Raw genomic sequence first — 27,492 nt, forward strand, 5'->3', positions numbered from 1 at the left:
TGAAAACCCCCTACAGACGCATGGAGCCCAACTCTCGGAGAGGAAATAACCTGGCTGCTTCACTTGGGCGAGTACCACTGAAAATTAGGGATGGAGATGCACAATTTTGGCTTAGCCTCTCTCCCAACACCCAGCATCGTGGTACTCTGGTGCCCACTGCTAAATAATGGTAAAAAAACCCAACAAAAAACCCCAAAAACAAAACACCAAAATGATATATGTATGAGCAGTTTGACACGAAGTGACCGCAGTGTGTGATCAGTTACTGGTGCCAATATCACACAGGGCGAGGGACGAAGGTGGAGGAGGAGGGGGGGTTCAAAGTTCTAAGGTCAAACTGATGTCTCCAAGCTGTGTAAGGGGCTTTCGGGCTCCGGGATGGTGCCCTCAGCTTGGTCGCTGTCCACTGCATTGTTATTTCTGTTGAGGGATGTAGGTCCACCCAGGCTACCCCCACCTCGCTTTGTGAGTCCGTCAGTCTCGGAGTCGTCTTCAGCGCCGTCAAGGAATGGTGTTCGAGGCTCGTCTTCCTCCAGGATGAACTCTGGGTGAGTCATGAAGTTATGGATGGAGCTTCTGGATTCTGGTTTCTCGAGGCCTTCGTACAAGGAGCTACGGAACGCATTCACCACTTTGATCTGCCGGGAGGTGAGGAGCATGGGGAATAAATAAAAGAGGGGTTAGTAGCTGCTACGAGAGCCCAGAGCTCCCAGGAGAAAGTAAAAATTAAATAAAGACACAATAAAACAAAAAGCACAACAACAACAACAGTCACCACCACTGAACAGACAGCTAAGTCGAAATGAGAGATCTATGGTGAACTAGGAGGGCCAACATGGATCAGACTCAGGCACTAGGTGTGTGATGGGGAATCAACCGACTATGGGGCGACTTCAGAAGCTGCAAGAAAAGACACAAAAAACCTCAAAAAAACAGATCACTTCGAATGAATGGAAGCCAAAATGCATTAGTTGTCATTACGTGTGCGCACGCGTCTCTGTGTGTATAAACGAGGACAAAAAAGTGGAACTACAACTCAGAGAAGATGTGGGTTAGACAAACAGTGGGTTCGCTTCAAGACAAAAAAACCTCTACTGTGGGAGCGATGTGTGCGTGTGTTCTATTTCATTTTTAGATCTCTAGAAAGGAATGGGCTTTAAAAAGGTGTCGCAAACTTTTCAAGCCCATGTGAAGCAGTAGGTCCAAGCGGATGCCATGACCAGTAAAACTGGACCCAGTTCAACATGCAAGAAGGAAGCCAGATCTGCACAAGTTTCCTCACGTGGCTGCCACCAGGATCACAGGGTGGAGCTCTGGATCCTTCCCTACCCCGACATGCTGAATAAGACCCAGTGGTTTTCGAAGGCAGCTAATTCTTTTGGATGCTCTGCACGCCAAACGGTCACAAACTTTGCTAGGAAGCCTGGCCACACACCTCTCCTGCGAAACCCACAGGCTCCCAGCACTGCCAAAAGCCAGGCTCGACGTGTTATAAGCAGGAGATCCAGAGCCTGCTTTGGACAACCAGGGCAGGGCTCTGCAACCTCCATTGCACTGGAAGGGAGAGGTCTGGAAACAAGCCTGGATGGTGGCTAGCAGTGGATTCACTGCTCCCTCCGGTTCCTCTGGAAATCCAGCCTTGAACCTTTCCAGCTCTCGCCCTCCCTTGCAGCCAAGTCACAGTCGTTTGGTCAGATGGGTGACAAGTGTCAGATACAGCGAAGGAAGGGGCAGGAGGCGGCAGCACCACGGGGCCGCAGCAGACATCTCCACCCCGGCGCTGCCGTCACGCTCGCCCCGGCAGCGACGTGCAGCCGCTGGCACGCGTGAGACAACCAGCACGTGCACCTCGGCCGTGGCAGAGCTCTCCAGCTCTTGTGGGTGACTCAGGGCTAGAATCACTCGAAAGATGTCAAAAAGGCATAAACTGAAGGAGAGCGATGCAATATGTGGGCTTTTGAAGCAAAGCCAACAAACCGAGCAGCTGAAGGTCTCCCAAGCCTCAGAGGACCTGGTGAAATCACACACGTGGCTTTCCCTTTTACTGCAAAGTTGGGAGCTACCCACCACACCGTGCCCTCCGCAGCACCCCTCGGGTTGCTCTGCTGTGTCTTACACTGATGCTCTCTCCTCACTGACTCTTCCAGGCCAGAGCCAGCACGTTGCCTCTCTTCGGAGGTCCCCCCATCCTGCTGCAGCAGGTCACACCAGCACCCTCCAGACTCGTGGCATCCTCCCAGTCACTCAGGAACTGGGCTGTCTCCTCCCTTTATAAAGGATGAAGCTTCTGACAAAAGTTGTCAGCAGAGACCAAGCATCTTGCACAAGCTCTCGTGCATTTTATGGAAGCAATAGAAGTCTTTGCTCTGTTCAGTTCATCTGGGACCAGATCTACTCAACTCCTCCTCTCCCAAGGAAATGCCTCCAGACCACTCTAAGACATTGTTCAGCAACACTGGGCACAACAGGGGAGTTGGTAACACCTCCCTGTAGCAGTGCCAGTCATCCTGCTCTACCTCCTGCCCTGTGGAAGCAGCACTGCTACTCACCAGCCACCTCCACCTGTTCCCAGTACCTGAGGAACCCACTCCCCACCCACATCCCCTGCCTGCTCTCACGGTGTCACTGTGGGCTAAAGCTGGGGTGCAAAAGGGAGGAGAGCCCCAGATCCCACAAAAGGGGTGCTCCTCCGCAGTGTCCTTCTGCTACACCCTGGAGAGCCACCCCACCACTCAGCCACCAACCGAGGGAGCTGCTGGAGGGAGGATGATTCAGATGCATCCCCTTGCAAGCTGATGAGACAAAGATACATGTGTGTTCTGCCACTTCTTCGTGAACGGGCTGCAGATCTGGTGGGTGAACAGAGACGACACTCCTCTTCTGGTGAGATGAGCTGGGTTAAACTGTCCACCTCAGTCTGGTACACGGGCAGGTGAGGAGAGAAGTCACCAACCAGCTCAGCCAGCGAGAGCCTCCTATGGATCTTTGGTCTCAGCACAACAGCACCCACAAAACCAGACTCAAAGAGAAGTCTCGTGCCTGGAACCCCAGAGATTTTACCTGCAAGATGTTCCAGGGTTCCCCTCTTGTGAGGGATGCCCTTCTGAATCTGCTCTCCATCTGGCTCAGAAAGATGGTGCTGCACCACATGGGGTAGCAACGTGGGCATCCCCTGGCACAGGCTCAGCAGATCCTGGCTAGAAATAAACGAGCCAGCTCGTGCACGCACACATGGACCGGCACACACACAAGCTGGATGACGGACACTCATGAGGAGATGAGTGTGGGCCAGGTACTCCCCCCCATGACGCTGGAGCACCAGCTGGCCTGCAAAAATGGAAGTTTACGTAGCTGAGAACAGAAATTCAGAGCTGTGTTTGCTGCACTAACGACCACAGTAAGATCCTGGATAAATTCAGTTTGGTGTGAATGCACAGGACAAGGGAGACCACCAAGCAGGCCACTGTCCTAGGTTACAATGTAGGATGTGCCCAAAAGTATGTCTTCTATCACCATCTTCACGAAGCTGTTGAAACCAGGTGGGCAGTGTTTTTCCTTGCCTCCTCCTTCCAGACTATCTTCTGTTAACGGGCCCATCAATGCCTTGTCCCGTGACGGGCAGAACAACATCAGCCCCACTGCGAGATGCTCCAGGCAGGAGCGGCGGCGGTCGGGTGGGCTCTCGGGCAGTCACCGGGGGGGACGGGCACTTCTCGCTGCGTGTGGACGAGGTGGCACAGAGCAGCCGCTTGCGGCTCGCTGTGTGCCCTCCTCCCAGACCGGGGAGGCCCGGGTCCAGCGTTGACACTGCAGAGGAGCAGGTTTTTTCCTTCTCTGCCGGACCTTCCGAGGATACCTACGCCTTTCTGCAGGATCGCTGCTTCAGCGGAGCCACGTCTGCCGTTCCAGGAGGATGGCAGCCACCCTTTTGATCAGACTGCTGCTGACACCCTGACCAGCAAGGGGTCAGGTCGTAGTCTGACTCTGTCAGTGAGTTTTATTTTTGTGTACTATTGCATTTGTTGTTTTTTTTTTCCTTCTTGTTAATTTTCCTAGTAAAGAACTGTTATTCTTTGCCTGAGAGCCCCTTAATTTCAAAATTCTAGTAATTCAGAGGGAGGGGTGTTTACATTTTCCATTTCAAGGGAGGCTCCTGCCTTCCTTAGCAGACCCCTTTCTTTTCAAACCAAGACAGCCACCTTCTACCAACATTGATCATCTGTCACATCGTCAACATCTCGAGAACAGCAACTGCAAGCACTGACAAAAGCCCTGACCCCTAAAACGCAGTGTGCAAAACCAACTAAACCAAGTACAACCAACCCGAACAAGCTAACGAGAGCCTAGGTGACTGCCAAAGCAACTAGGTGGTCAGTCTAGTACAAGCTCAGAGGTAGAAGTAGCTTCACAGAAGCCCTCCCTGCCCCACCACCTCAAGCAGTGGTGAGTGCAGACCCTATCTACCACATCACTGCCTTCAGCTCCACCAGTAAACTTCTGCTGCAGCTTTCCTCAGATTTTCTCACTTTGATTTAACCATCTCTGTCAACTACTGCTGTGAAATTAATTCAGCTGTTCCCTTGTCAAAGGAATGTAACAGCAAGGACAAGTGTTTTGAATGAGCCAGGCAGTGCAAACACAAATGAGCTGCTCCCCAACCAGGCTGAAAGCCCACCTCCCTCCCTGCCCACGGTCAGGCTCAGCCCTCCTCTCCACCTGAAACCTTCACAACGTGCATAACCTCCAAGCTTGGAATTTCTTCTCATTTCACACCATCACTGCAGCACCACAACATGCTGGGCAAACCCCATTGCTCACATGGCGATGGAAATTACACCTTCTGCACAAAGCCAGCATCAGCTTCTCCACTGACCCCTGGTTTGCTCTGCCCAGTTCCCTCAAACCAGGGCAAAACCCCCATGGGAGACCAGCTCAGCTCTGCAAACCACATCCTGAGGGTCATTATTGAGACCTCCCTCTGCTCCATCACCCCAACAGGGCACACGGCAGGCAGGGCTGCCGAGGTCCAGCCCCGGAGAACTCATCCCACAGAAGTGCAGAGGAAGACAGAGGGCCACCATTAATCTGTATGGAGGGAAGTGGAGCTTTGAGAGAGACGGAAGGGAAGCGGCAGAGGGAAATAGAGAGAAGTCTAGGCAGGAAACAGAGGGAAGACTTTGCGACCTGTGTTAGCGTCTGGTCAAGTTGTTTGCTGCCTGGAAGGGCACAAGCTATTCAAGTTATCTATTCCCTTGCTGCAAATTGGGGAGAATATTAATCCACAGACTGAAAAAAACCCCTGTGTTTTGGTCTTGTCCACCCAAGCCCACTACTCTGAGACCCCTCTAAGCAGGTTTTCTTCTGATTAGAAAGTCTTGGTGATGCACAGATGCAGTCGGGAACAGAAGGCAGCTGCGCTGCTTCAGAAACACTGGGATTAAGCAAAATAAACTTCAAGCATCAGAGTCAGCTAAATAGAGAGAAAACAAAATTATCAGAAATTCTCTCTTCTCTCCCACAGTACGTAAACAGTGGAGACTGAAAGCTATTCAAAAAGTCACCAAGGGTATTTCTTTAATAAGAGGAGAACACAGAAAATGACTGTGCAATAAAAAAGCCAATTATCCAGGAAAGATACACTACCTACTCATAGTCTGGCACAGCCCTGCAGAGAGAATTCACACTCACGTGCTCGCAAGCCTGAATACGCAGCTCACGAGGAACACGGAGAGGGGCACTGCACCAGAGAGGGTTTTTCTTTGGTCTGGAAGCCCCCAGCTAGATCCAGGATCCAGCTTTGCCACTGATGTTCAGCAGGGCCGTGTTCTCCACCTCCGTTTGAGTGCAGAGTCGCGTGTCTCTGCGCACACCGAGAACCAGCATGTGCAGAACAAGCTGGGCACTGACGACCTGCTGCAACGGGGCTCTGGCTAGGACAGGGGACCAGCAGAGCCCTGTGCTGTCCCCACAGAGCTCCACGGCAGCAAAGGGCATGTTTACGTGCGTGGGCTGGCTCAGCTGGCATGCATGTCCACTGGTGGGACAGGGGAGGCTGCTTGCTTACTGGCCAGCTCCGAAACAGGGGGCTGACCTGCAGGTGAGTGGCTCCAAGCAGCTCCGATGCATCACCACCAACCAGCTGAGCCACGGCAACCAGCTGCTCTCACACACTGGCCAAGCTCCCAGCCAGGGCAGGAGCAAACACCCCTCTCCCACGCCTGCAAGAGGCAGAGAGCGTAGGGGCAGCCCGTTACTGCGGCTCAGCCGACCCCAGTAACACACTAACTGGTGTGGGAAGGTCCAAGCAGCCGCTCTGCCTCCAAACAGATCTACAGCTTCAGTAAAGCAACACCTCTGCCCATGCCGGCCCTTCTGGGGCATCCTGGGGCTGGGCAGAGCTGCATCGGAAAGAAACGGCAGCTTTTGGGCACAGCGTGTCCTTCTCACAGCAATGCTTGTAATCGCTCATGAACACACAGTTCTTTTCACAAGAACCACCAATTTTTGCACCCCTCAGGAGGGGGTGGGCTCATACATCAGTCCTGCAAAGGAGGAGAAGAGGTAAAAATGGAGGAAGCAACAAGGAATGGGGGGGAAGGACCAGAAAGTATCATAGACTTGTTAAAGATGCAATAGCATAAAACCTATTTTTTTTTTTTTTACTATGCTCTCCCGCCCCATCCTGCATTTGGGATGTCAGTGTGCGAGTCAAGGTTTAGAGGGAGAGAGAACAGGCTGGGTTAGGTTGGTGCAGGTGCTCTCTGTGGTTATTAGAAATCATGCATTGTAATAGACTATCACTCACTGCCCGCAGGAGGAGATGCAGCAGCAGCAGCAACAGCAGAAGTGGTGGGAGTGGAATTGACGGAGGAAAGAGCTACATGGGTTGGGCTAGAAACATTTTTTACATCGTGGTGCTGGCTCACGATGGAAGGCTGTCTCCTGAGGGCTCCCTGCAAAGAGGAGGCGCCGGTCTGGAATGTGTAAACTACGTCCATCTGCAAAGAACCAGAGAGTGAGATAGCATCGCCCCGGCCAGAGACAGGGAGAGGGGTCGGGGACGGAGGGGAGCAGGGAGGTTGGGCAGACACACACGGACAGGAAGGAAGGAGAACGGAGAGGTGGGGAGGAGGGAGGAGAGAGCCCCCCCAGCCCACGCTCCCGTAAACCCACACTGGGTTCGGCTGGTGTTTCTGGGAGCAGAGGAGAAGTCGACTCCAGCCTCTGCCCTGCGCTCACAGGCACAAGAGGGGCAGGGTTTATCCCACCACCGAGAAAGAGATTGTGGTGGGAGGGAGCGACAGAGGAAACACCTTGGGTTATCTCAGCAATCTGCAGGGGGAGCAGAGAAAGAGAGAGGGTGGGCAGAGGTGCGAGCTGGCAGCCGGTGGTCCAGAAAACGGCACTGGGAAAGAGTTTCTGGTTCCTCAGCTGCACGGGATGTACAACGGAGTGGCTGAATCCTGGGACACACCATGTGCCCGCAGCTCCCATGGCAGCCAGCCGTGCTGGAAGACGTCTCAGCCTCTCTCCCAGGCTCATGGCTCTGCACAGGGCTCAGAAGCAGAGCTGGCTGGGCAGCAGGGATGCAGGAAGGAAGCACCCTGGGTGGTAGTCCACAGTTCCTCTGTGGATGCACACCGAGGCCAGTGGAGCCAAGGGGCAGCCGGGTGCTGCTGTGGCTTCCCTGGCACTGCACAGCTGGACTGTCCCCAGCCCCGTGCCAGTCAGCCCACTGGCAGAGCACCCAGCCCTGCGCCACCCTGGCTTGGCTTGCCCACATGGCATCTCGGGAGGGGACACCTCCTTCAGACCTGTGTGCAGCTCTGGTTTACCCTGGAGGTATTTCACACACTGCAGTTTGATGTCCCTCCACGGAGGGATCCTCTTTTCCCCAGTGCACCAGGCTGGCCCGCGGGGAAGAGCCCTGTGCTCCCGCTTAAGACACGCTGGCTCAGGACAGAAGCCCCAAGACGCTCAGGTTGGACCTGCCGCCAGCTCTGCTCGCCACGCAGGGCACCGCAGCCAGGGAAGGAGGCACTAGAGAGGCTCCGGGACATCCCAGTGTCCAGGAGTGTTTTTTGTGTTGCAAGAGCTCCTTTCAGCCCAGGTCTGAACCACGGCTGCAGGGAGAGAGATCTCTGAGCTCTGGGCTCAGCCCCAGTGGCATGCCTGGCCACCAGTACTGCAGCCGTTCATACCTACCAGCACACCTGGACCACTTCTGAAACAGCCCAGTGCTCCCAGCACATCTTTCATGGGGATGAGCCAGCCTGAGCCAGCAGCTCAGCCCCCGGCAGCATCAGAAGAGCCCGGCCACCGCTCACAACAGGCAAGGATCAGGGCTGAACCTCACCTTGAAACCCTCAAGGCAACATCCGACAGAGAAGGGAAGTTAACATGGCACAACACAGCTGCTGTGCTCACTCCAGTCCCCATGTCTGGACCATTTGGATTATCTCCGTTTGTCAGAGGGCCAGAAGAGGAATGAACGTCTTCCTGAATGTCAGGGGCCATAGGAGACCTACAGCTTTCCTCCACGGGACAGCTCTGCCCAGGCCTCAAGAAAAGATGAGGGGCACAAACCTTGCTGCAGGGAGCTCTCCCTGCCCTGCCCAGACAGCAGTCCAGGGGAAAAAAAAAACCACCCTTCCAGGAAAAAACGAGTCAGGGAGAAACAGCTGATGTAAAAACCATATTAAGAGATAGATTCTATCCTCAGCTTCCGTGCTGCGGGGCCAAGAGCTCCAGGCAAGGAGCCTGGAGAGCTGGCAGGGGGGGTGGCAAGAGTCTTTGGCCAATGGGCCATCGAGAAGGACAGAGCAGCAGAGGAGCGAGACCAGAGAGGGTCTCGCACAGGCAGATCCCTCCTGGGCACATTTCCCACTGGGAGCAGCAGCGACCAAGAGCAGCTTCAACGCTCACCTGCTGCAACTCGGTAAGAGCCCAGGTGATTTTGTGACCCCCCTCGCAGCTTCCGACCCTGCTCTACTGCATGAGAAGCCCATCAGCAGCACATCCAGCCTCCCTCGAGCTGCAGGATGCTGTGCTCTGTGTCACAACAGACCGGTGCCTCCCCCTGCCCCGAAAGCCAGGCTGTCCTGGTTCCCCAACCGGAGCAGACCCAGAAAGGCACAGGCGGTGGGAGAATTCTAGCCCAGGAGGTGATGGCATCCTCCGAGCGGCAGCCGTCACCTCTTTCCAGACAGAGCCCCTGGAGAGAAAGAACGAGAAAGAGAGAGAGAGAAGGAAGAGCCTCACAGTACCCTCTGCCCCACAGTACCTGTGTCTGTATCCTGTTGAGACCCCTGAACCACAGGATCTGCCCGCGCCGCAGCTCCATTTCAGCGTGGTCAATCTCATCCACATCTTCAGGCAGCTCCTCCTCTGGGATCTCCTCCTTGGTGATGCCATGCCCAGCTTCTTTCAGGAACTTCAGGTGGCTGGTTGGGACAGTGCAGATCAGCTGGGGAGAGGCAGGGAGAGAGCAGGTCCTTAGCCTGCAGGCTACAGCAGCACCGAGCCCACCACCAGCCTTGACCAAGGGAGAGCATTCCTGCAGTGAGCTGGCAGGGATTCAGCTGGGAGATGCCAGGACACAGCCGAGACATGCCACTGCTGGATGTGTCCCTCTGCAAGCAGCATGGGAATGAGGAGTAGATTAGCAACCTCTTCCTCTCACTGCTGGCGTGGTACTGGGATGGAGCAGCACCCCCTTCCAAAGCTGCCTTGAATAAATACTGGGGAGAAGAAGGGCAGTGGGAAGGGGAAGGCAGGCTGGGCTGCGGGCACACCGTGGCATGGAGGCACGTGGTATGTTTTTTCAGACTGGCTCTTACCTGGCCCCAGAGAAGCTCTCCCACTCCAATAAAAATACACCAGAACCACTGGCTCAGAGTGAGCCCAGAGCAGCTGAACGGCTTCCCACCAAACTCCACAATGATGATCTACAGCACAGAAGAGAACAAGTCATACAAGGGGCGCTCCAAGGGCTGTGCCGCACAGCCACGCATGAAAAGGTCACCTACAGCCACGCATCCTTCCCCGCTTCCCTGGGATCACAAGAGGAGCAAGGACCTCACATGTAGGCTAGTAACTTTACAGGATACCAGAGACATGCTGGTTGGCCACCCCTGGCACCTCCCAACACACTCTAGACCCCAATATTCTGGTTTTGTGTCAATAAGAAGCTGCTGGAGAAGAATAAGGGAACAGAACAGAGACGTGGGCAGTGACTGCAGCAGACACAGGTCCTGCCTGCAGCATGGTCCCCTCCTAACCCCACCTGTCCCCTTATTCCCACGCTGTCCCCACAGCCTCACCTGAGCTGCAAATGTCCCCAGCACCACCGTGCAGAAGATAGGGTTGCGGTAGATGGACTCGAAGACGTTCCTCTCCCCATGGATCTTGCGCGCGTTGATCTCATTGAACAACTGCATCATGACAAAGGTGTTGAAGACGATGGTGTAGTGCTCAGTGGGTGGGGAGTGGAGCGGGGCATTCCGGCCACTGTCGATGTCAAAAAACTTCTCCCCTGAGCAGACAAGGGATTTTGGGGAAGGGATGGGGAAGGGCAGAGAAGAGAGGAGAATATGAGATCCTGCTCCTTACTTCTGCTCTGCACTGGTAGAGGTGGAATTAAGATCCTAAGCTCCTGCTGAGGATCCTTTGACCCTGCTGGGATCTCCCATTCTAGCCCCACTGAACCCTTATTTCCTTAAAAATGCTGAGAACCTGCTGCTCTGGCTAAAACGATCTCCGCACCCAGTGAGGTCTTGAGCAGACCCACATCCTTGGCATCAACCCTCTCTCTTAACACCCCTCCGCTTCCCATCTGTTATTAAATAACTCCATCCTGGCCAACGCGAGGGCTCCGAGTGACAGCTGAGAACAAGGGTCCCCAACACCGGTGAAACAAGGCGGCTCACAAGGCAGCGCTGGCACTCTGCCCCTTTCCTTTTCCCCCACCGTTTCTTGGGGCCTCAAAGCTCACCCGCAAAAAGCAGCGTGAAAATGATCGTTAGCTGGTACACCGCGTGCCCCAGGATGTTCTTCATCATGGTGCGGGAGATGAGCGGCTTGTTGCGGCCGTACGGCTTGCGCAGCAGCAGCGACTCCGACGGGGGCTCCGTGGCCAGGGCTAAGGAGGCGAAGGTGTCCATGATCAGGTTCACCCACAGCATCTGGACAGCCTTCAGCGGAGAGTCCTGCAGCGAAAGTGGGGGAGAACACGTCACACCACCAAAACCACCCTCTCTCTTCACCGCCTGTCTTGCAGGAGCCCCCACTCTCCTCCTGCCCAGCCCAGCAGCCCCGTACCTGCGTGATGCAGGCACCCGTGAAGGCCACGATGACGGCCACGACGTTAACGGTTAGCTGGAACTGCAAGAACTTGGAGATGCTGTCGTAGACGTTGCGTCCCCACATCACCGCCTTGACGATGCTGGTGAAATTATCATCCGTCAGGATGATGTCCGAAGCCTCCTTTGCCACATCCGTGCCTGCGATGCCCTTGAGGGCCAGGAAGAAAGCGATGCAGTGAGTCACAGAGCAAGCTCCATGCTTGCCATCCACCTGGCTCCGCTTCTTCCCAGAAAAAGCCCCAAGAGAAAAACCCGCCAGAGCCAGAGGAGCTGGAGTCAGTCCTGCGTTTGACAGCGAGCCCTGCTGCGGCTGCACCAACGCACCCGAGAGCACGGAGGCTCCAAAGCAGCGAAGCCTTCGAGGACAGACCCCAAGCTTTTCAGCGTGTCGCTGTGCGAGCCCCAAGCAGGGACCGCAGCCCAAAGCTGGAAAAGAGCTCATAAGCATGGCTTCCTCCTTAGGCCAGGGAACACTGGCATCCCTGGGCATCTCTGCTGCAAGAGAGGGTTGGGACCCCCAAATGAGAGGGAGAGTTCAGCAGCCCAAAGCCCCGGCGCCTTCCTGGTGTCTTCTGCCCCATCCGAGGTAGGCGGCAGCCCCGCAGCAAGCAGGGCTGCCCACAGCCTCCCCAAATCCCTGCAGCCTCTCCGCAGGACGGTTTGCCGTGCAGGAGGAGCTGGGCTCGCTGCGTTTCTCACCGCCGGCACGCTGAGGCGCTCGCTTTGCGGTAATTAAATGCACTGAAGCGATGCCCGTAACCAGCCGGCTCCCTGGTGCCGTCCTGGAGAAGCTCTGAGACTGGCAAGACTCTCTCAGACGGGAACCCCCGGCTGTTGCAGGGCATGAGCTCTGGAGCAAGCTGGACAGACCAGCCCAGGGGACCCACATGCCGTTTGATTCCTGCTCTCCGGAGAGCCGACGTGCTCAGCCCCAAAGCCTGGTGCCTGGCCAGGGTCCAATCCTGCACACGGGGCACAGAGCCCCACTGTACGGTACTCCAAGAGAAGACAGGCCCCCTTCTGCCGTTTGTCCTAAAGGCTCCAGAATTGCACTTGGATATTCAAAACCTTTGTAAAAATCCCTGCTCCCCAAAAATTTCCCATTTGCTCAAAGCTCCCTGTGTGAGCTCCTAAGGCTCCTGCTCACCTGCCTAAACTCAAACAACTCACAGGAAACCTGTTAAAACTGACAGGTTTATTTCCTTGCTTCTTGCAGGCAGGGCAAAGAAAAGCAGGAAATCAGGAGATCAGAATTCTACACCGTAAATAAACTCCCCAAGTCAGCATCAGCACCACGCTCGGAGCCTGGGCTGCCCGTTACGAGCCGGGGTGAAGCACTGCAGGGATAAACCAAGTCACGCCAAGTTACTGGGTTCCCATGGCTCTCCTGGAGCCCACAGCTCAGAAACTGGGGCCATGCAGGTCCCTGCTCTGGGTGCTCTGCAAGCACCATGTCACCTTCAGCAGGACACGGTCCCTCCAGGTGGGAGAGAGCCCAGCCCTAAGCCAGGCTCTCTGGGGATTGCTTCCATTCCTCTTTTCCTAACAATCCAATGAAGTTCATGAAAATTAAATCAAACCTCCAAAGAAAGTTTCTTTTTTTCTTTTTAAGCCATCTTGTAGATTTGGAAAAGAGTTTCACCGGTCCAGAAATAATTCAGTGATGAGAATAACCACGTGTGCCATTAGTTTCTCACCCCTGAGAGCGAAGGCCACCCCCAGGAAAACCCCCCCACCCATCCATACCATGGCAAACCCAACGTCGGCTTTCTTCAGAGCTGGGCCATCGTTGGTCCCGTCCCCAGTCACGGCCACCACCTGCCTCTGGTCACCAACAGTGCTGTCGATAATTCCTGCAACGGAGACAAGCAGTTCAGAGAAAATAAGTCCCAAGGGCAGGCTCCCAGCATGGATTTTGCTGCAAAAGCAGCCAGGCAGAGCAGGATGAGACACTTTGGTGGGAGGCAGCAGGTGGGGAGCTGGCAGACGCTCACCTTTCACGAGCGTGTGCTTGTCTGTCGGGGAGGAGCGGGCCAGCACACGCAGCTTGGGCCAGATCTTATCCAGCTGCTCCTGTTCTACCTGCAGGACAAAGCCCATGTGTGAAAGGGAAAAGACTCCCCCAGAAACCTCCTGCCCCACCTCAGAGCTCAAGGTCCCAGCTAGCAGTGGGACCAGCTGCGTTTATCCAAGGAGAGGAGGAAAACCCAGCAGGACCCAGTGCTTTATGCTGCTGGGGCTGTGGGAGAGGCCACCCACACCCACTGCAGAGCGGGACCTGGTGCTACTCTCCCACCTCTCCCTTCTCGTTGCGGATGAGCCGATTGAACTCCTTCCCCTCCAGGCACAAGAAGTCCTCCCCTGGCAGCAGGATACCGCACTTGGTGGCGATGGCGCGGGCGGTGTTGATGTTGTCCCCTGTCACCATCCGGACGGTGATCCCAGCACGCTGGCACTTCAGGATGGCATCGGGCACCTGAGGGATGGGGACAGAGTTGGCAGCGGGACAGGCAGGGCAGGGTAGAGCTCTCGGATTCAGCACTGGGTATCCTGGGAGCCAGGCAGCTCCTCTCCAATGCTCCCTAAAAGGATGCAGAAAGAGGCCCAGTGGGGTCAGGGACCAGCAGCCCACCGGCATCCACCCACAGCTCAGCTCAGTGCTCACACTGGGGATGAGATGCTGAACCAAAAACTGCCCCCACCCAGCAGCAGCTCAGCTGTTCATCCCTGGGGCGCAGGGAGAAGCCACCGGAGAGGATGCCGGCCCCTGCTCGCTGCCACGGCCAACTGCTCCTGCACCACAGCCTCCTGCCCTCGCCGCGGCTCCGGCCGGACTCGTGAGCGTGTCCGGAGCAGCTCCTCCGGCACAGACAGCGTGAGATCTTCCAGCCCCTGCCCCAAGGGGAAGGCAACCTCACTGCTTCCTCCCCGTCACGCCACGGTGCCGGCGGCCAAGGCACGGCCTGGTGATCCATCAAAACAGGAGCATTTCATCCACCCCACCGCTCCGGCAGCACGTCGCTGCACTAATGGGTTTATCTATTACGGAGCGGTGGGGGAAGAGGATATTAGTGAGAAATTAGCAAATTGAATCAGCGGCCTCCAGAGCCGGTGCAGACGGGGCATCTGTAATGCAATTCCTAGACCCAGATACTTGAACATCTAATCAGGAAAGATGCAAGCAGGGCAGGAGCACAGGGGCAAGCTCCAAAATGTAATCAGGAGGCAGGTATCGGAGGGCTTATTGTGTTAGCCCAGCTGTCCGCCCGTCACCCCCGCGGCGAGGGAGGAACCAGCTAGATCAGCCCTGCCCCTCTCCAACACCCTCTGCCACCCCTACGTGGCATCTCCATGCACTTTTCAACTGCACGTGGAACCAGTCTGGCTTGTGCACAGACTGGTAGCAGCTAGGGGGGAAGTCTGGGTAGAAACCCCCTGCCAGTGGGTCTTTTTGTCCAGGTATGGGAGAGAAATGCTGGCAGCAGGGAGCTGCTAAGCATGGAGCACTTCAGGGATCGATGCAGAGCAGATGCTTGTGCTTTCATAAGGCACAACCACGAACCGGTCCTCAGCAGCAGGGAAAGGGGTTCCCGGCCCAGGAACACCGCTGAGGTGGAGGATGGCCAGAGCAGAGCTGGGGTTCGGTACCTCTGGCCTCACAGGGTCCTCTATCCCAACGACAGCGATGCAGGTCAGGTCAGACAGGATCTCATTCTCGCTGTCCCAGTCCGGCTCGGCATCAGCGGGGAAGTCACGGAAGGCCAGACAGATGGTCCGCAGTCCGTGGCAGGCCATGGGCTCTATCACCTTCTTCACCATCTCATCCCGGTCCTTCACCTTGAACACCCGAGGGTCTCCGTTCTTGTCCAGGATCTTGGTGCACCTAACATGGGACAGGAATGGAGGGTGAGGGAGATGGGCGCTGGCACCAGCTGCCGGCTCAACAATCCACTCCTCACCACCCAGCTTCCCCATCTGCAAAACAGGGCCACCCCTCTCACCCACAGCTCCCTACAGCTTTACCAAAGCTGCTCTCAGAGAGTTAAAACACTTTACATGGCACCACCTCCCCATAGTCACCTCCCCGCTCCGCAGCACTGGGCACCCTTCACCCCACAGCCCCACAAAACACCTCCGCGGTGCAGGGAGAGCCGAAAGCCCACGGGACGGGGAGAGGACCGGCGTAGCGAGGGGGGACGGTTACTTGCGGAGGATGATCTCGGAGGCTCCCTTGCTGTACATGCGGAAGCCGCCGTTGCCGTTCTTCAGCACCGTGCTCATGGACTTGCGCACCGAGTTGAAGGTGTAGACCTTGTAGAGCTTCTCCTCTGGCACCTCGTTCCGCACAGCCTGGTAATCCTGCTTCAGGTCCAGCACGAAACCCAGCAGGGCGCACTCGGTCTTGTTCCCTACTTGCCGGGGTAGCCCTCCTTCCTTCTCGGGTGGCTGAAAAGGAAAGGAAAAGTGATGCCAAACCTGGGTATGGCAGGATGGGAGCTGCAGGGATGGCCAGTGATGGGAGGCCAGAGGACACAAGGCTGTGGTTCTCCAGCTCACCAGGATCTTGGACGTGTAGGCTGAGTTGATGGCGACACCGTTGACTATGAGGTCCAAGATCTTGGGCAGGATGGCTTCAGGGTCGGGGATCTGGCGGTAGTGCGTGTCCCCCACGTAGGCTTGCACCACGGTCATGCGGTTCATGGTGAGCGTGCCCGTCTTGTCCGAGCAGATGGCGGTGGCATTGCCCATGGTCTCACACGCATCCAAGTGTCTCACGAGGTTGTTGTCCTTCATCATTTTCTGCAACAGGCACCACGACCAGGAAGGTCAAAGTCAAAAGCCTGGATTTCCCCATCATGCCCCCAAGTGACCCTGCTGCGTCATGGTCTCACCTTCACGGAGTAGGCCAGGGAGATGGTGACTGCCAGCGGGAGCCCTTCAGGCACAGCCACCACCAACACGGTGACACCGATGATGAAGAACTTGACGAAGTACTGGATGTAAATGGGGGTGCATTCCGCCAGCCAGGGCCGTCCCTGCACTCCAAACGTGTCGATCACGAAGTAGAGCACCAAAATGATGACCGTGATGGCCGACATGATCAACCCTGGAGGAAGAGACAGAGCAGCAGGTGAGGGGACGCAGAGAAAGGGGACAGCCCCTTCTCCCCATGCTACTTCCAGCAAGGGCTCTGGGATGAAGAAGGACATGGAGCTACTGGAACGAGTCCAGAGGAGGGCCACGAAGATGATCCGAGGGCTGGAGCACCTCTGCTATGAAGACAGGCTGAGAGAGTTGGGGCTGTTCAGCCTGGAGAAGAGAAGGCTCCAGGGTGATCTTATAGCAGCTTTCCAGTACCTAAAGGGGGCCTACAGGAAAGCTGGAGAGGGACTTTTTACAAGGGCGTGTAGTGATAGGACAAGGGGCAAGGGATTTAAACTGAAAGAGGGGAGATTTAGATTGGATATAAGGAAGAAATTTTTTACATTGAAGGTGGTGAGGCAGCGGAACAGGTTGCCCAGAGAACTTGTGGCTGCCCCATCCCTGGAAGCGTTCAAGGCCAGGTTGGATGAGGCTTTGGGCAACCTGGTGTAGTGGAGGATTTCTCTGCCCATGGCAGGGAGGTTGGAACTAGATGATCTTTGAGGTCCCTTCCAACCCTAACCATTCTGTGATTCTATGATGGCTCATGCTGGGCCACCACCACTCACCCGCCTTCCCGATCTGGACTGCCAGGCGCGTGAGCTTCCCTTGCAGCACAGACTTCTCCTTCTTGGGCACCTTCACCTTCTTCTTCTCCTTCTCCTCATTTTCCACCCCTTCCTGGCTCTTCAGGGGTTGGATCTCTAAGGCCACACCATCCTGAGTTTTAGCTACAGCCCAGGGCAAAATAAGACACCACGTGTGAACAGGAGAGAGACCAGGAAACCCCGTAGGACACCACTGAGAAAGATGGTGGTGGGAGAGAGAGAAAACCCAGAACAAGAACCATTCCCGACGACACACGCATCTGAGCACATGGCAACCTCGTGTCCTGGGGCCCTGCCACCTCTCTACGGGGCAGTTTTCTGCAGTCTACCCCACGGACAAAGGATCCTCAGAGCTGACACTGGTGATGTGACCCCTGCACCGGTCACACCTCTACGGCAGCGCTGCAAGAAACCCTCCAGTCAAGCTTTGGGGTGGAGGTAGGTCTCTTCTAGGCTGCTTTACACCCTACAGCAGATGGGGAGCACTTTGGGCTGACCCCAGAGAGACTCTGATCCCCCCATGAGCATTCCCACTCCCTCCCGGTGCCGCCTCTGCAATGCCCTGGGGGCGGCTCAGCAGAAATCATTGCCAGGGGAGCGACTGAGGGGGTGAGATGAAGGGGGACGGTTAGAAATTTGGATGAAGTTTGAAGAGGAGTGAACCAGCTCCGTGAATCCCAGCCCTGAGCCATCCACCACCATTTTAGGACCCAAGACAGCCAGGCTTTCAGCTGCTATAAGTGGTCTGGAGGTCTGCACCGGGGAGACCCAGGTCAGCTGGAAGTTTTGGGGAGGGGTGGGAAGAGGGTGGGATCCCCCCTGAGAGGTTCCTCCTCAGCCATCGGGGCTGGAGGAGCAGCAGTGGCCCCACGGCTGCCCCAGGACCTGTCCCCTCCCGGCTGCCGCTGCTCCATGGCTTGAGACACCCCGGAGCTCACGGCTGCTCCACACCGGACACCTCCACGGTTACGACAGACCCGACACGGACAAAACAAGCACCCGGACACAGTCTGACGGGAAGGAGGGAAACTCAAACTGCTGAGAAGAGAGAGAAAGAGAGAGAGAGGTGGAGAGAGAGGTGCAGAAATGGGCTTCCTCCACAGCCTGCAAAGAACAGTGTGAGAAACACTGGCGAGGAGACGCTCACGGAGTCGAGGCCATGGGAGGAGAGGGTGCAACCGTCGCGTTGGCCTGGCCCCGGGGGACATTGCAGCCCAGGAAGAGCAGGAGGGGACTGGCATCTCTGCCCTAGCCGTGCCCAACACAAACCATGCAAAGGTTCGGCTTCTGGCAGGCACAAGGGCTTCAGAGCCACCAGGTCACGGCTGCGGCTCGTCTCAACATGGAGGAGGTCTGCCCGGAGAAGAGGATGCTCTGCCGATGGTCCAGGCTGCTGAAGAGCCCTGTCCTCCCTGCACGAAGGCTTTGCCCCACACAGGGGCAAGGTGGGCACGGGGGAAGCCGGCCAACCCCATCCCAGCTACGCACAGCCCCATGGTGCAGTGCCAGAGGGCACCGCGATGCCATGCCAGGGCCACCAGCAGTGGGACCGTTGCACCCTCTCCCAGGACAACAAGGCGAGAGTCCCGCCGGAGCAGCAAAGAGCACAGACTGATGAGAAGAAGGAAGGAAGGAAGGAAGGAGGAATGCTCAGTAGTTAGTGTGGTGCTGGTTCAAAGGATGGAGAGGCTGGTTACCTTTGTTGCGATTTTCGGGGGCTCCGGTTTTTTTACCTGTTCAAAGACAGAAAGGGTGGAGGGCTGAGCACACGGTCCCACGTTCACCGTCCAGCTGGCAGGACAGCCTGGGGCTGGCCCTGCTCCAAGGGGCCGTGCACCGCTCCGGCAGTGCCCACGTGCAGGGCTCAGCGCCCCGCAGTCACCATCCAGACACCGCGTGCCTCAGTCTGCTGCTTGCGGCGCCGGAGCTCCCTGTGTCCCCAGACACCCTGTCCCTGAGCCTTCAGACTTCCCCACCTGCAAAGCACCCGCTACAACCCCTGTGGGTGCTTCCAAGGGTGCCAGTGGTGTCTCAGACCCTTAGGGAGAAGATACCCCAGGCAGAGCTCTACCTCCATGCAGCACACATGGAGCACCAGTGCTCCCTGCCTCCTGCTACCAGCAGGCACAAGCAGACCCGCCCGAGGCACAGACTTGCCCCCCCGCCATGGGCAGCACTATCCCCATAGCAGGGGACTCTGCCCCCCACGTCAGTGGTGGGCAGGGTCTGCACATGGGGGTCCCCAAACTGCCTCCACAACACGGGGAGCACGGGGCTGCTGCGACCTAAACCAGCCTTGTGCAATAAGGGGTTTATACACCTCCCCTCCATCGCTCCCCAGCACTGCGGCGGGGAACGAGCCGATGAAGCCCCCTGCCCCACTCTGCTCCCGTATCGAGGGCTGCAAGGCGCAGAGCTGGGTTTGCCGTGGGGCTGAGTGACAGAGCTGGAAGGCTGGGGAAACACTGAGCACCGTGCCTGGAGAGCTGCTGCTCAGCTCCAACAGCAGTGCCAGGCCCACGTCTGCCCCCAGACTCCCACCTCCAAGCTGGCAGCTAAACCCCAAGAGCCCCACAGCCGCTGAACCCCAGCGATGGGAGCCAGCTGCCCGCCCCAGGCAAGCGGAGCTGGAGAAACCCAGCACACATACGGCCCAGAGCCGAAACGGCTGCCAGGAGAAGCCCGGCGAGCCTCTCCCCGCCTGGCATCGCCTCCCAGGAAGGGCTCCCCAGCACATGGACACCGGTGCAGCCAGCTGTGCCAGCCGGCAGCTCCCTCCTGCCAGCTCCTCGCACCTCGTGGCTGCTCCCGCTGAGCCCAGAGCTGCTGAACAGGGGTGTGGGGACACGGAGGAGAGCAGGAGCTTCCCAAGCCTGGCTTGTACCAATTCTGGCTTTAAAGCTGGTATCAGAGCTGGCACAGAGCAGCGGAACAAGCAGTGAGATGTGAGCCGAGGCAGGAAAGCATTCGAGTCTCAGCATGATGAGGAACGCCTCAGCCTGCCTGGCTGCTCTCCTGCCCTCCACCCCCAGCACACAGCCCTCCTCTCCCTCTCGCCATCCCCTGCGCCTTGCCTCCGTCCCTGGGGAGCTCAGGGGGTGCCAGCAGAGATCTTCAGCAAAGTCCTCAAGGTTCTGGATGGGCTACAAACAGCCTGTGGACAACCAGGACTCACCTTCCCACCACAGGGCGGGCAACGAGCACCGTGCCACGGCACCACGGGGCATCGTTATCAGCCACTTTTCCCTCTGAGCCTCGACCTCCCACCCTGCAACTCCAGACTGCAGTCGGCTGGAGAAGAAAAAGTTGGAGCTGTGTCCGAAAGAGCTGGTGAGCAGAGGTCTGGGTGCACAGGGGGACTTTCCTCAGGCAGCACGATGCCCACGCGGCGGGCGAAGGGGTAGCAGGGAGGGATCCTCCTCCTCGCCACCTTGAGAGCTCACCGTACCTGCCTGGCTCACAGGCACTAACACACAACTGCGTCCCACCGATGTGGGCATAGCTTGTTGCACACCGGTGGATGCTTCCCAGGAAAGGGAGAGAAAGGCAAAAGGAGGGAAAAGGCAGGATCAGTGGATCTCCTTACCTTTCTTCACCTTCTTTTCCTCGTCTCCTTCTCCTGCACCCAAGAGAGTGAAGATGATTCCTGTCTGGGAGTTGATACCCACAGCAGTCACCACCATCCTGCCGGAGCCCTCCATCACGTGGGTACCTGGCACAGCAGAAAGACCACGGTGAGACAGGACAGGGGCACACAGTTCCCACTTCATCCCCAACGCCGAGACACCAGACCTGGGAGCAGCCATCTCTTCACCACGACACAAACCGACCATGCGAGAGCTGCCCGGGACCCTCACCTGACAGCAGCATGGGGTCTTTATCCAGTGATTTCTTGACTTGGTCTGACTCCCCGGTCAGAGAGCTCTCATCTATTTTCAGGTCATTGCCCTGGATCAGGATCCCGTCTGCTGGCAAGAGATCACCTGGGAGAGGAGCAAAGTGGGGGTCAGCCCTGGCCTGGGCAGTCACAGCTCATCCCTGCCTGCTCCATCCCAGGAGGAAGCTGTATGTGTCAGCAAGAGGACTCAAAACTCAGTCTCAGACCATATCAAGAGGGAGGAGAAGCAACAGATGGGTATTAAAAATTACATCAAACAGCTCCAAAATCTCCACTGCTGTACAAAACATCCTTTTTAAAGGCCTTTTGCTCAATCAGACAGTGCTTCCCCCATCTGGTTTTACTGAATCGACACCACTTCCTTCCCAAAACCTCCCAAGACATCCAAACCATGACACGATCCCATCATCCACCCACTGAGGCAGAAAAAAAGCCATATGTGAAAATCAACACCGTGTTGGACCAACCTGCTTCCTGATGGGAGTTGGATGGGATGAGCATACCCCCCATAAACAAGGAGCGGCACCTACTGTAGCCCAATGGCTACCTCTCCTTGCTAAGGAGATGCTCCCCAACAGGGACATGGTTGTGAAAATGAACCATTTTTCAGACCAGGAGGTCGCTAAAGCCCCCAAAGCTGTGTGCAGAGCTCCCAGCTCCGGGCGGGCAGGCAGCAAGGCGAGCGGAGCTCCAGCACCTGCACGGGAGCATCTCCCATTGCTCCCAGCCACAGCACACTGCAAAATAGAGCAACTGGAAGAGCCAACACTTCCCCTCAAGGCAAAAGGGCTGGCAAAGCAGCGAGGAGGAACCACCAGACCCCTGCCACCCCCACCTCCACTCACCGTACTTGATCTGCGCGATGTCTCCCACCACAATCTCGGCCACCGGGATCTGGATCACCTGTCCCTTGCGGATGACCGTGAACTTCTGCTCCTGCTCGATGCGGCTCTGGAGACCCCGGAATTGCTTTTCCTTGCTCCAGTCGTTGAAGGCGGTCACCAGCACCACGATGATCACCGAGAACAAGATAGCGGCCCCCTCAATCCAGCCGGCCTGCGACTCACCCTCGTCCTCCACGCCGCCCGTCGACTGGCCGCACACTGTGGTCGGACGGAGAAAACCCGTTTGCACAACGAGACACCCACTTTCCCCCCAGTAACACCCACAGAGCAGAGCCTGGAAGACAATCATTCCTCCCTCCTCCTCCCCGAGCTGGTCCGAGGGCCTCCCCTGCTCTCAGGAGAGGGTTTTTACATCCCTGAAGGCATTTGAGTTTTTTTATTTTCTTCTTCTTTTTTTTTCACTTTTCATTTTTGGCAGAGGTTGAGCTGAGAGAGCCGGGGTGGGAGCTGGGACAAGTGGCTTCTATTTCCAGTTGCAGCACCCAGCCCTCCCTCCACTGCGTGACCCTCGAGTGAGTCACCGTCTCCCTGCATCTCGGGATCCCTGTCCCTGCTCAGCTCCTCCAATACAGAGATCCAGAGCTGAGGAGGGGCCACTCACCCAACGCACATGGGGTGTCACAGCTGGTCAGGGAGAGGTACCAGGGGACAGCCAGCCTCGTCCCTCCATGCCTCAAACCAAAAGAGAAGCCCCATGGGACTTGGGAAGCCACCAGACCAGGCAGATCCCTTGGTCTTTGAGCATCTTTTGGAGGAGCAGCAAGAAGCAGCTCTGAGCTATGGCGTGGTGACAACTGTGCGCAGGCACGTCCATCAGTGCAGGTCCCTGGACATGGATGGGACCGTGCCAAGGACAGGGAGAAGCCACCACCTAAAGTGTGAACAGAAGTAGCTCCCAGCTCCATCTGCACCAGCATGGAGAGACTCATGGGGTGACTTTCTATAGATAGCACCTATCCCAAAGCCACGTGGCTGGGCACAGCAGCTCACACGGGTCCCCCACCGCACTGCGGGGACCCCGGGGACTCACGCTCATTGTCACCACCCGGGGGGTGGTAGAAGGACAGGCCCAGGGAGATTATGGCTGCGATTTCCAAGATGATCAGCGTGACGTCCTGGAGCGCCTCCCACACTAACTGCAGGAACGTCTTGGCCTTTTTGGGAGGAATGAAGTTCTGGCCGAAGACCTGCCGCCTCTTCTCCAGGTCGGTCGGGTTCCCAGACAGGCCTGGAGAGGGGAGAGATGGAGATGAGGGCAAAGCCCACCACCAGCACTGGTGGGGCCCCCACAAGGAGAAGCTCCACGGCTGCACGAGGTGTGGGCACGGGGGTGCCAAGGCAGGGCTTTGCTCCCATCACCCGTGGGGCAGGGGACATCCAAGCAGTGGGGCAGGACGCTGCCAGAGCCACGGGCAGGAGAGCGCGCAGGGGCCAGGGCGAGCACACCGAGCTGCCTCTCCCCGGTGCCGCAGCCTCGCGAAGCGCCCGAGTGCCAGTTAATGCCAGTTGGCACTGGCCGGCTTGTTTACATGCTGCATCAAATTAGCCATAAATCTGGCACTGCGAGCGGCGCTCGGAGCTGTCGGAGCCACCTGATCCCTCTTCTCCTGCCAGCTCAGAGGAGCAGCCGCCGCGGAGAGCGACTCGGCGCAGCGGGAACGTCTCCGAGCTCGGCCGAGCCCCACGGACATGCCGCGGCCGCAGAGGCTGGGGCAGCGCGGCCGAGCCAGCTCCTGCGGGGAGCCACGGGGCTGCTCCCGTGGAAAAGGGGTGGTGGGAGCCAGGAAAGGAGCAGGACGGTCCTCAACTGGCTGCATGCAGCAACCTCGGAGAGGGGGGTGCAAAAAAAGGGGGGAGCCCGAAGCCCTGCAGCAGGGGCCTGTGAGCACAGCAGCATTCCCAGCCCTCCCATCGGGGCAGGGGCCACCAATGGGAGATGGCAACTTGCCCCACTGCCTCCCCGGTCATCCCCTGCGTTAAAGCCATTAAAAAGCTGGGGGGGTGGAAGGGGAGAGCAGCAGCCCCTGCCCAGCACCACCCTAGCTGAGCCCCCTGCTCTCCACCTTAAGATGTCCTGTGGGGCTGCTGCCAGCTCCCGAGATGCACCGGGCAGGCGGCCGTAACGCCCAGCCCTGGCCACCTCCTGGTGCCTGGAGCAGCCTGGCAGCGATGCCCTCCCAGGGGGAGGGAACAGGACCGAGCCCCCCCACTCAGGGGACACCTCCCCACCAGCTCTGTTGCATCCCAGCTGGGAGGAAGCAGCAGGATGAATCCCATTCCCACCCCAGACCCCCCTTTCTGCTGCGACTACACCCCGCGGCTGCAGGGAGGGGACGCGCTGGCAGAGCAGCCCGGGTGTGACGGGGCAGCAGGATCCTGGGATCTCCCGGCCTTCCCCGAGCCCAACCCATGCAGGAACGCTTCCCACCCAACATCTCCGGCGGGACGGATGGAAAATATGGCTAACTGCCGCGGCTTGACTCACGCCGGGGCCAGGCAGGCACGGCGCACGCCGCGGGCAGGCGTGCCAGGCGCACACGCGTGCCCGCACGAGGATGCGGGATGCTGCCACGGGGCGCAGGAGGTCACACACGTGGCTCCTCCAAAGCCCGTGTCCCACCCAGGGGCGAGCCCCCAGAGCTGCCCCCCACCCTCCTGGGGCAATTGGGGCAGGAGGGAGCTTCCGATTTAATCTGTGCTGACACGGGGAAGATTGCAAAGAGCAGAACCCGTGGGCATGTACCCCGGGCATGCATTGTGGGGCCAGGCAGCAAATCCCTCCCGGCTGGGGCTGGCACAGGGTCTAGGGGGGGCGATAGGTGGGGGAATGGGTTCGAAATTTTGGCTGGGGGCCACAAGTGACAGCAGGAGAACAAAAGCCCTGTGCAGCCACCGGTCCCTGATTTAGAGGGGTGGCACAGCCAGCCTGGGAAAGCTGCTTTTGGGGAGCGAAGCCCTCACACGAAAGAACCCCGGAGCGGGCTCCTTGCCCCGGCTTGGAAAGGAGGCGGCAGCCCCAGGAGCCGCTACCGCCAGCGGGTGAGTCAGGGCCGTGTTTGCTGACACCCATCACCCAAGGGAGACCGGGAAGGGAGACGCTCTCAGCGGTGACTCACGGAAACCGCCTGTGCTTCGCCGCCACCACCGCCACCGCCCCGCTCCCCTTCCCACCCTGCCCGACCCGCCTCGGCGGCGGGGCTGGTGGGGGAGGTGGAAAGCCAGCGTCCAGCAAACCACCCCATCACCAAGGCTTTTACAGTGGGGCAGGAGGTCTGAGGGACTTCCCAGGAAGGCTCTGCGGTGCCAGTTGTCTCCTCCCGTGACACCCAGGGCAAGCACAGGGCCATGTGCTCCCTGCCCACGTGGGGCAGGAGCTGCATGCCATCCCAGTGGGATAACGAGCGAGCAGAGGGATAACGAGCACGGGGCCCGGCACAGACACCTGCACGGGGCTGCCTATTGCAACGTGGAGCTGGGACACGCACCCGGTGCCCGTGCACACAGCAGTGTCCATCTCGTGCCCACAGGTCCAGCAAAGCTCCCGGGCATTGGGCGGGCAGTGCCAGCTTGGGAAGGGTTTGCAGGCAGAGGTGGGGCTCAGGGTCAAGCCGGAGCCAGCCCCAGCTCTCCACAAAGGGTTTCCCAGAGGGGAACAGCCCCACAGCACACGTGCCAAGATGCAGCCAGCATTCCCCTCATTGCACACCTTTCACTGAACCCCGGCTGGGATATCCCACCTGAGAACACAGCCTGCGCTGCCCTGCGCTCTCCGGGGCAAGCAGCCGCCTGGGGACCCCACTCCCCGTTTCCCAGGCTTGGTCCATGGACACATCAACACAGAGGACAGGCTCCAGGCTTGTAGCTTCCCGACATGCCAGGGTTTCCCTCGTCATGCCATGCGTTGGGATCTCGGGTAGGTGCCCGTGGAGAGGTAGCCCTGGCACAACAGGAGCTGAACGCCCTGCGCTGATGGGATCAGATGGAGGTGCCGCGGGCTGCCTTGGCCTTTTGCTCTTCTTAAAAACCCCAACTTGTAGGAAATAACCTTTTCTTTGCTCTCAGTGCTCAATAGGATGGGGCTTGGGACAGGCAAAGCAGCTCACCTCCAGAGCAGGAGGGCGAGGTGAGGCAGGGACACGCTGGGGCACGGGACAGCGCTTGGGACCGAAGGGCAGCCCTTGGCCTCACCCTCAGCAACAGGGTAAGGCAGAGCCTTACCCTCCCCTCCCCTCCCACCCCCAGTTTGGCAGGGCCAAGCGCATTGTTTTGTGACCTGGACTTGGTATTTCCACCGGGACTCCCCCCCTTCTCTAATGACATCCCGATATTGTCTCCCCTTCCCGGTCCCACTCACAGCTGGGAAACACGCTAATCCCCGGCTTACGGCACTAATAATAACCCGCAAGTTTTCAGAGCTGAGGCGCAGCCACGTCCCCCATCCCACACAGCCAGCACGGGGCCGCATCCTGCCAGCGCCGTTCCCAGCCCCAGGTAAAGCCCGGTGCCATAAGCAGGGGGCTTCTCCCCCTGCACCCCTTTTAATGCCAAGGAAGGGGTCCATTGCCATGCAAAGGCACGTGCAGCCACCCCATGCTGGGAGCCCTAGCACCTACTCGTCAATACGGGGATGCCCAATAGGTCAGCCTGGACCACGGGGACAAGAGGTGACATCCTTCCACCGAAGCCTCCCAAAAGTGACCTGGCACCCACAGCTGAGCATCACTGCCACCTCTCAAACCCGCGATGCTCAGAAGCACCAAACCAGGTCTGACACTCCCAGGGCCGCTCACGGAGCCACGCCGATCGGGAGCAGACCCGTATGCGTCTCCCCATCCCCAGCACCGATCCCCTTTGGGGTCATGCTGCCCTGACACCCCACAAATGAGCTCTGCGCAGCCCAGCCACCTCCCTGGGCACGCTCCAACCTTTACGCTCCCCTTCGCCTGCGCCACAGGCAGCCCGGCCGTCAGCACCATGAATCATTAAACTGGGAAAAACGGTGCCAACCTGTGGGGCAACAGCTGGGCTGTGGAGAGAAGCCCCCTCCACACCCTCTTATGCCCCGTCAGCTCCTCACCCCTGCCCGCATCCCGCCTCCGCTCCAGCCTCCCAGGGGATGCAGGGCTCCTGGCTATGCTTTGGGTGAACCCCCATGGAAGATGCCTCTCTTTTCCTTGCTTCCCACCCCCTCACCACCACCTTCTCTACCTTAAATGATCATTTGATTGAGATGCACGGAGCCATCTCCCACAAGGATTGTGATGGATGCAACGGGACCACGCTTTGAGCTCAGCCATCACCCTCCAGCCCAGACCCTGCACAGCTCCAGCCGGACCCAAGCGGGTGGTCCCACCTCGCAGACCACAGGACGGTCGCTTACCTTCAACTGGCGACGTCTTCAACCTCTTGCAGACATTCTGCACGCCACCGTAAGAGTCATTGAGCCGGGCAACCGCCTCGGCACTCCTCAGCTCCATGAGGTTCCTGAGCTCCACCATGGAGCAACCAAAGTCCCCCTCATGATTGCCTTCAGCAACCGAGTTCCCAGGGTGGTGGTCGGCCACGTTGTTCGTCAT

The 27,492-nt window shown here is 58.0% G+C and overlaps 1 protein-coding gene across 2 annotated transcripts; it reads right to left on the bottom strand.

Moving 5' to 3' along the window:
* Nucleotides 1–27,492, bottom strand: ATP2B4 (ATPase plasma membrane Ca2+ transporting 4). Of its 2 annotated transcripts, XM_086627318.1 has the most exons (21): nt 27,297–27,492; nt 22,947–23,144; nt 21,857–22,114; nt 20,971–21,096; nt 20,700–20,825; nt 18,811–18,846; nt 17,075–17,236; nt 16,256–16,470; nt 15,921–16,163; nt 15,568–15,809; nt 15,012–15,246; nt 13,660–13,839; nt 13,358–13,445; nt 13,110–13,216; nt 11,320–11,511; nt 10,994–11,207; nt 10,323–10,534; nt 9,840–9,947; nt 9,284–9,466; nt 6,909–6,998; nt 1–638 (listed from the first exon to the last, which is right to left on the bottom strand). In XM_086627318.1, exons 1-21 carry the CDS (start codon nt 27,490–27,492, stop codon nt 333–335), a joined length of 3,717 nt encoding a protein of 1,238 aa, XP_086483444.1. In that variant the 3' UTR covers nt 1–332. The 2 variants fall into 2 exon arrangements, with proteins under 2 accessions (XP_086483444.1, XP_086483445.1); XM_086627319.1 differs by lacking the exon at nt 6,909–6,998.

This window comes from Tauraco erythrolophus, chromosome 27 (assembly GCF_009769465.1).
Source record: "Tauraco erythrolophus isolate bTauEry1 chromosome 27, bTauEry1.pri, whole genome shotgun sequence".
Taxonomy (NCBI): domain Eukaryota; kingdom Metazoa; phylum Chordata; class Aves; order Musophagiformes; family Musophagidae; genus Tauraco; species Tauraco erythrolophus.

Excerpts from the sequence above, each read along its gene's own strand:
- ATP2B4 (XM_086627318.1), bottom strand. The coding sequence starts at position 27,492 with ATGACGAACAACGTGGCCGACCACCACCCTGGGAACTCGGTTGCTGAA. Across the intron at positions 16,164-16,255 it reads CCCTGGCCTACTCCGTGAAG|AAAATGATGAAGGACAACAA; the intron begins GTGAGACCATGA and ends TGCCTGTTGCAG. Across the intron at positions 13,840-15,011 it reads AGGACCCTGTGAGGCCAGAG|GTGCCCGATGCCATCCTGAA; the intron begins GTACCGAACCCC and ends CCCATCCCTCAG.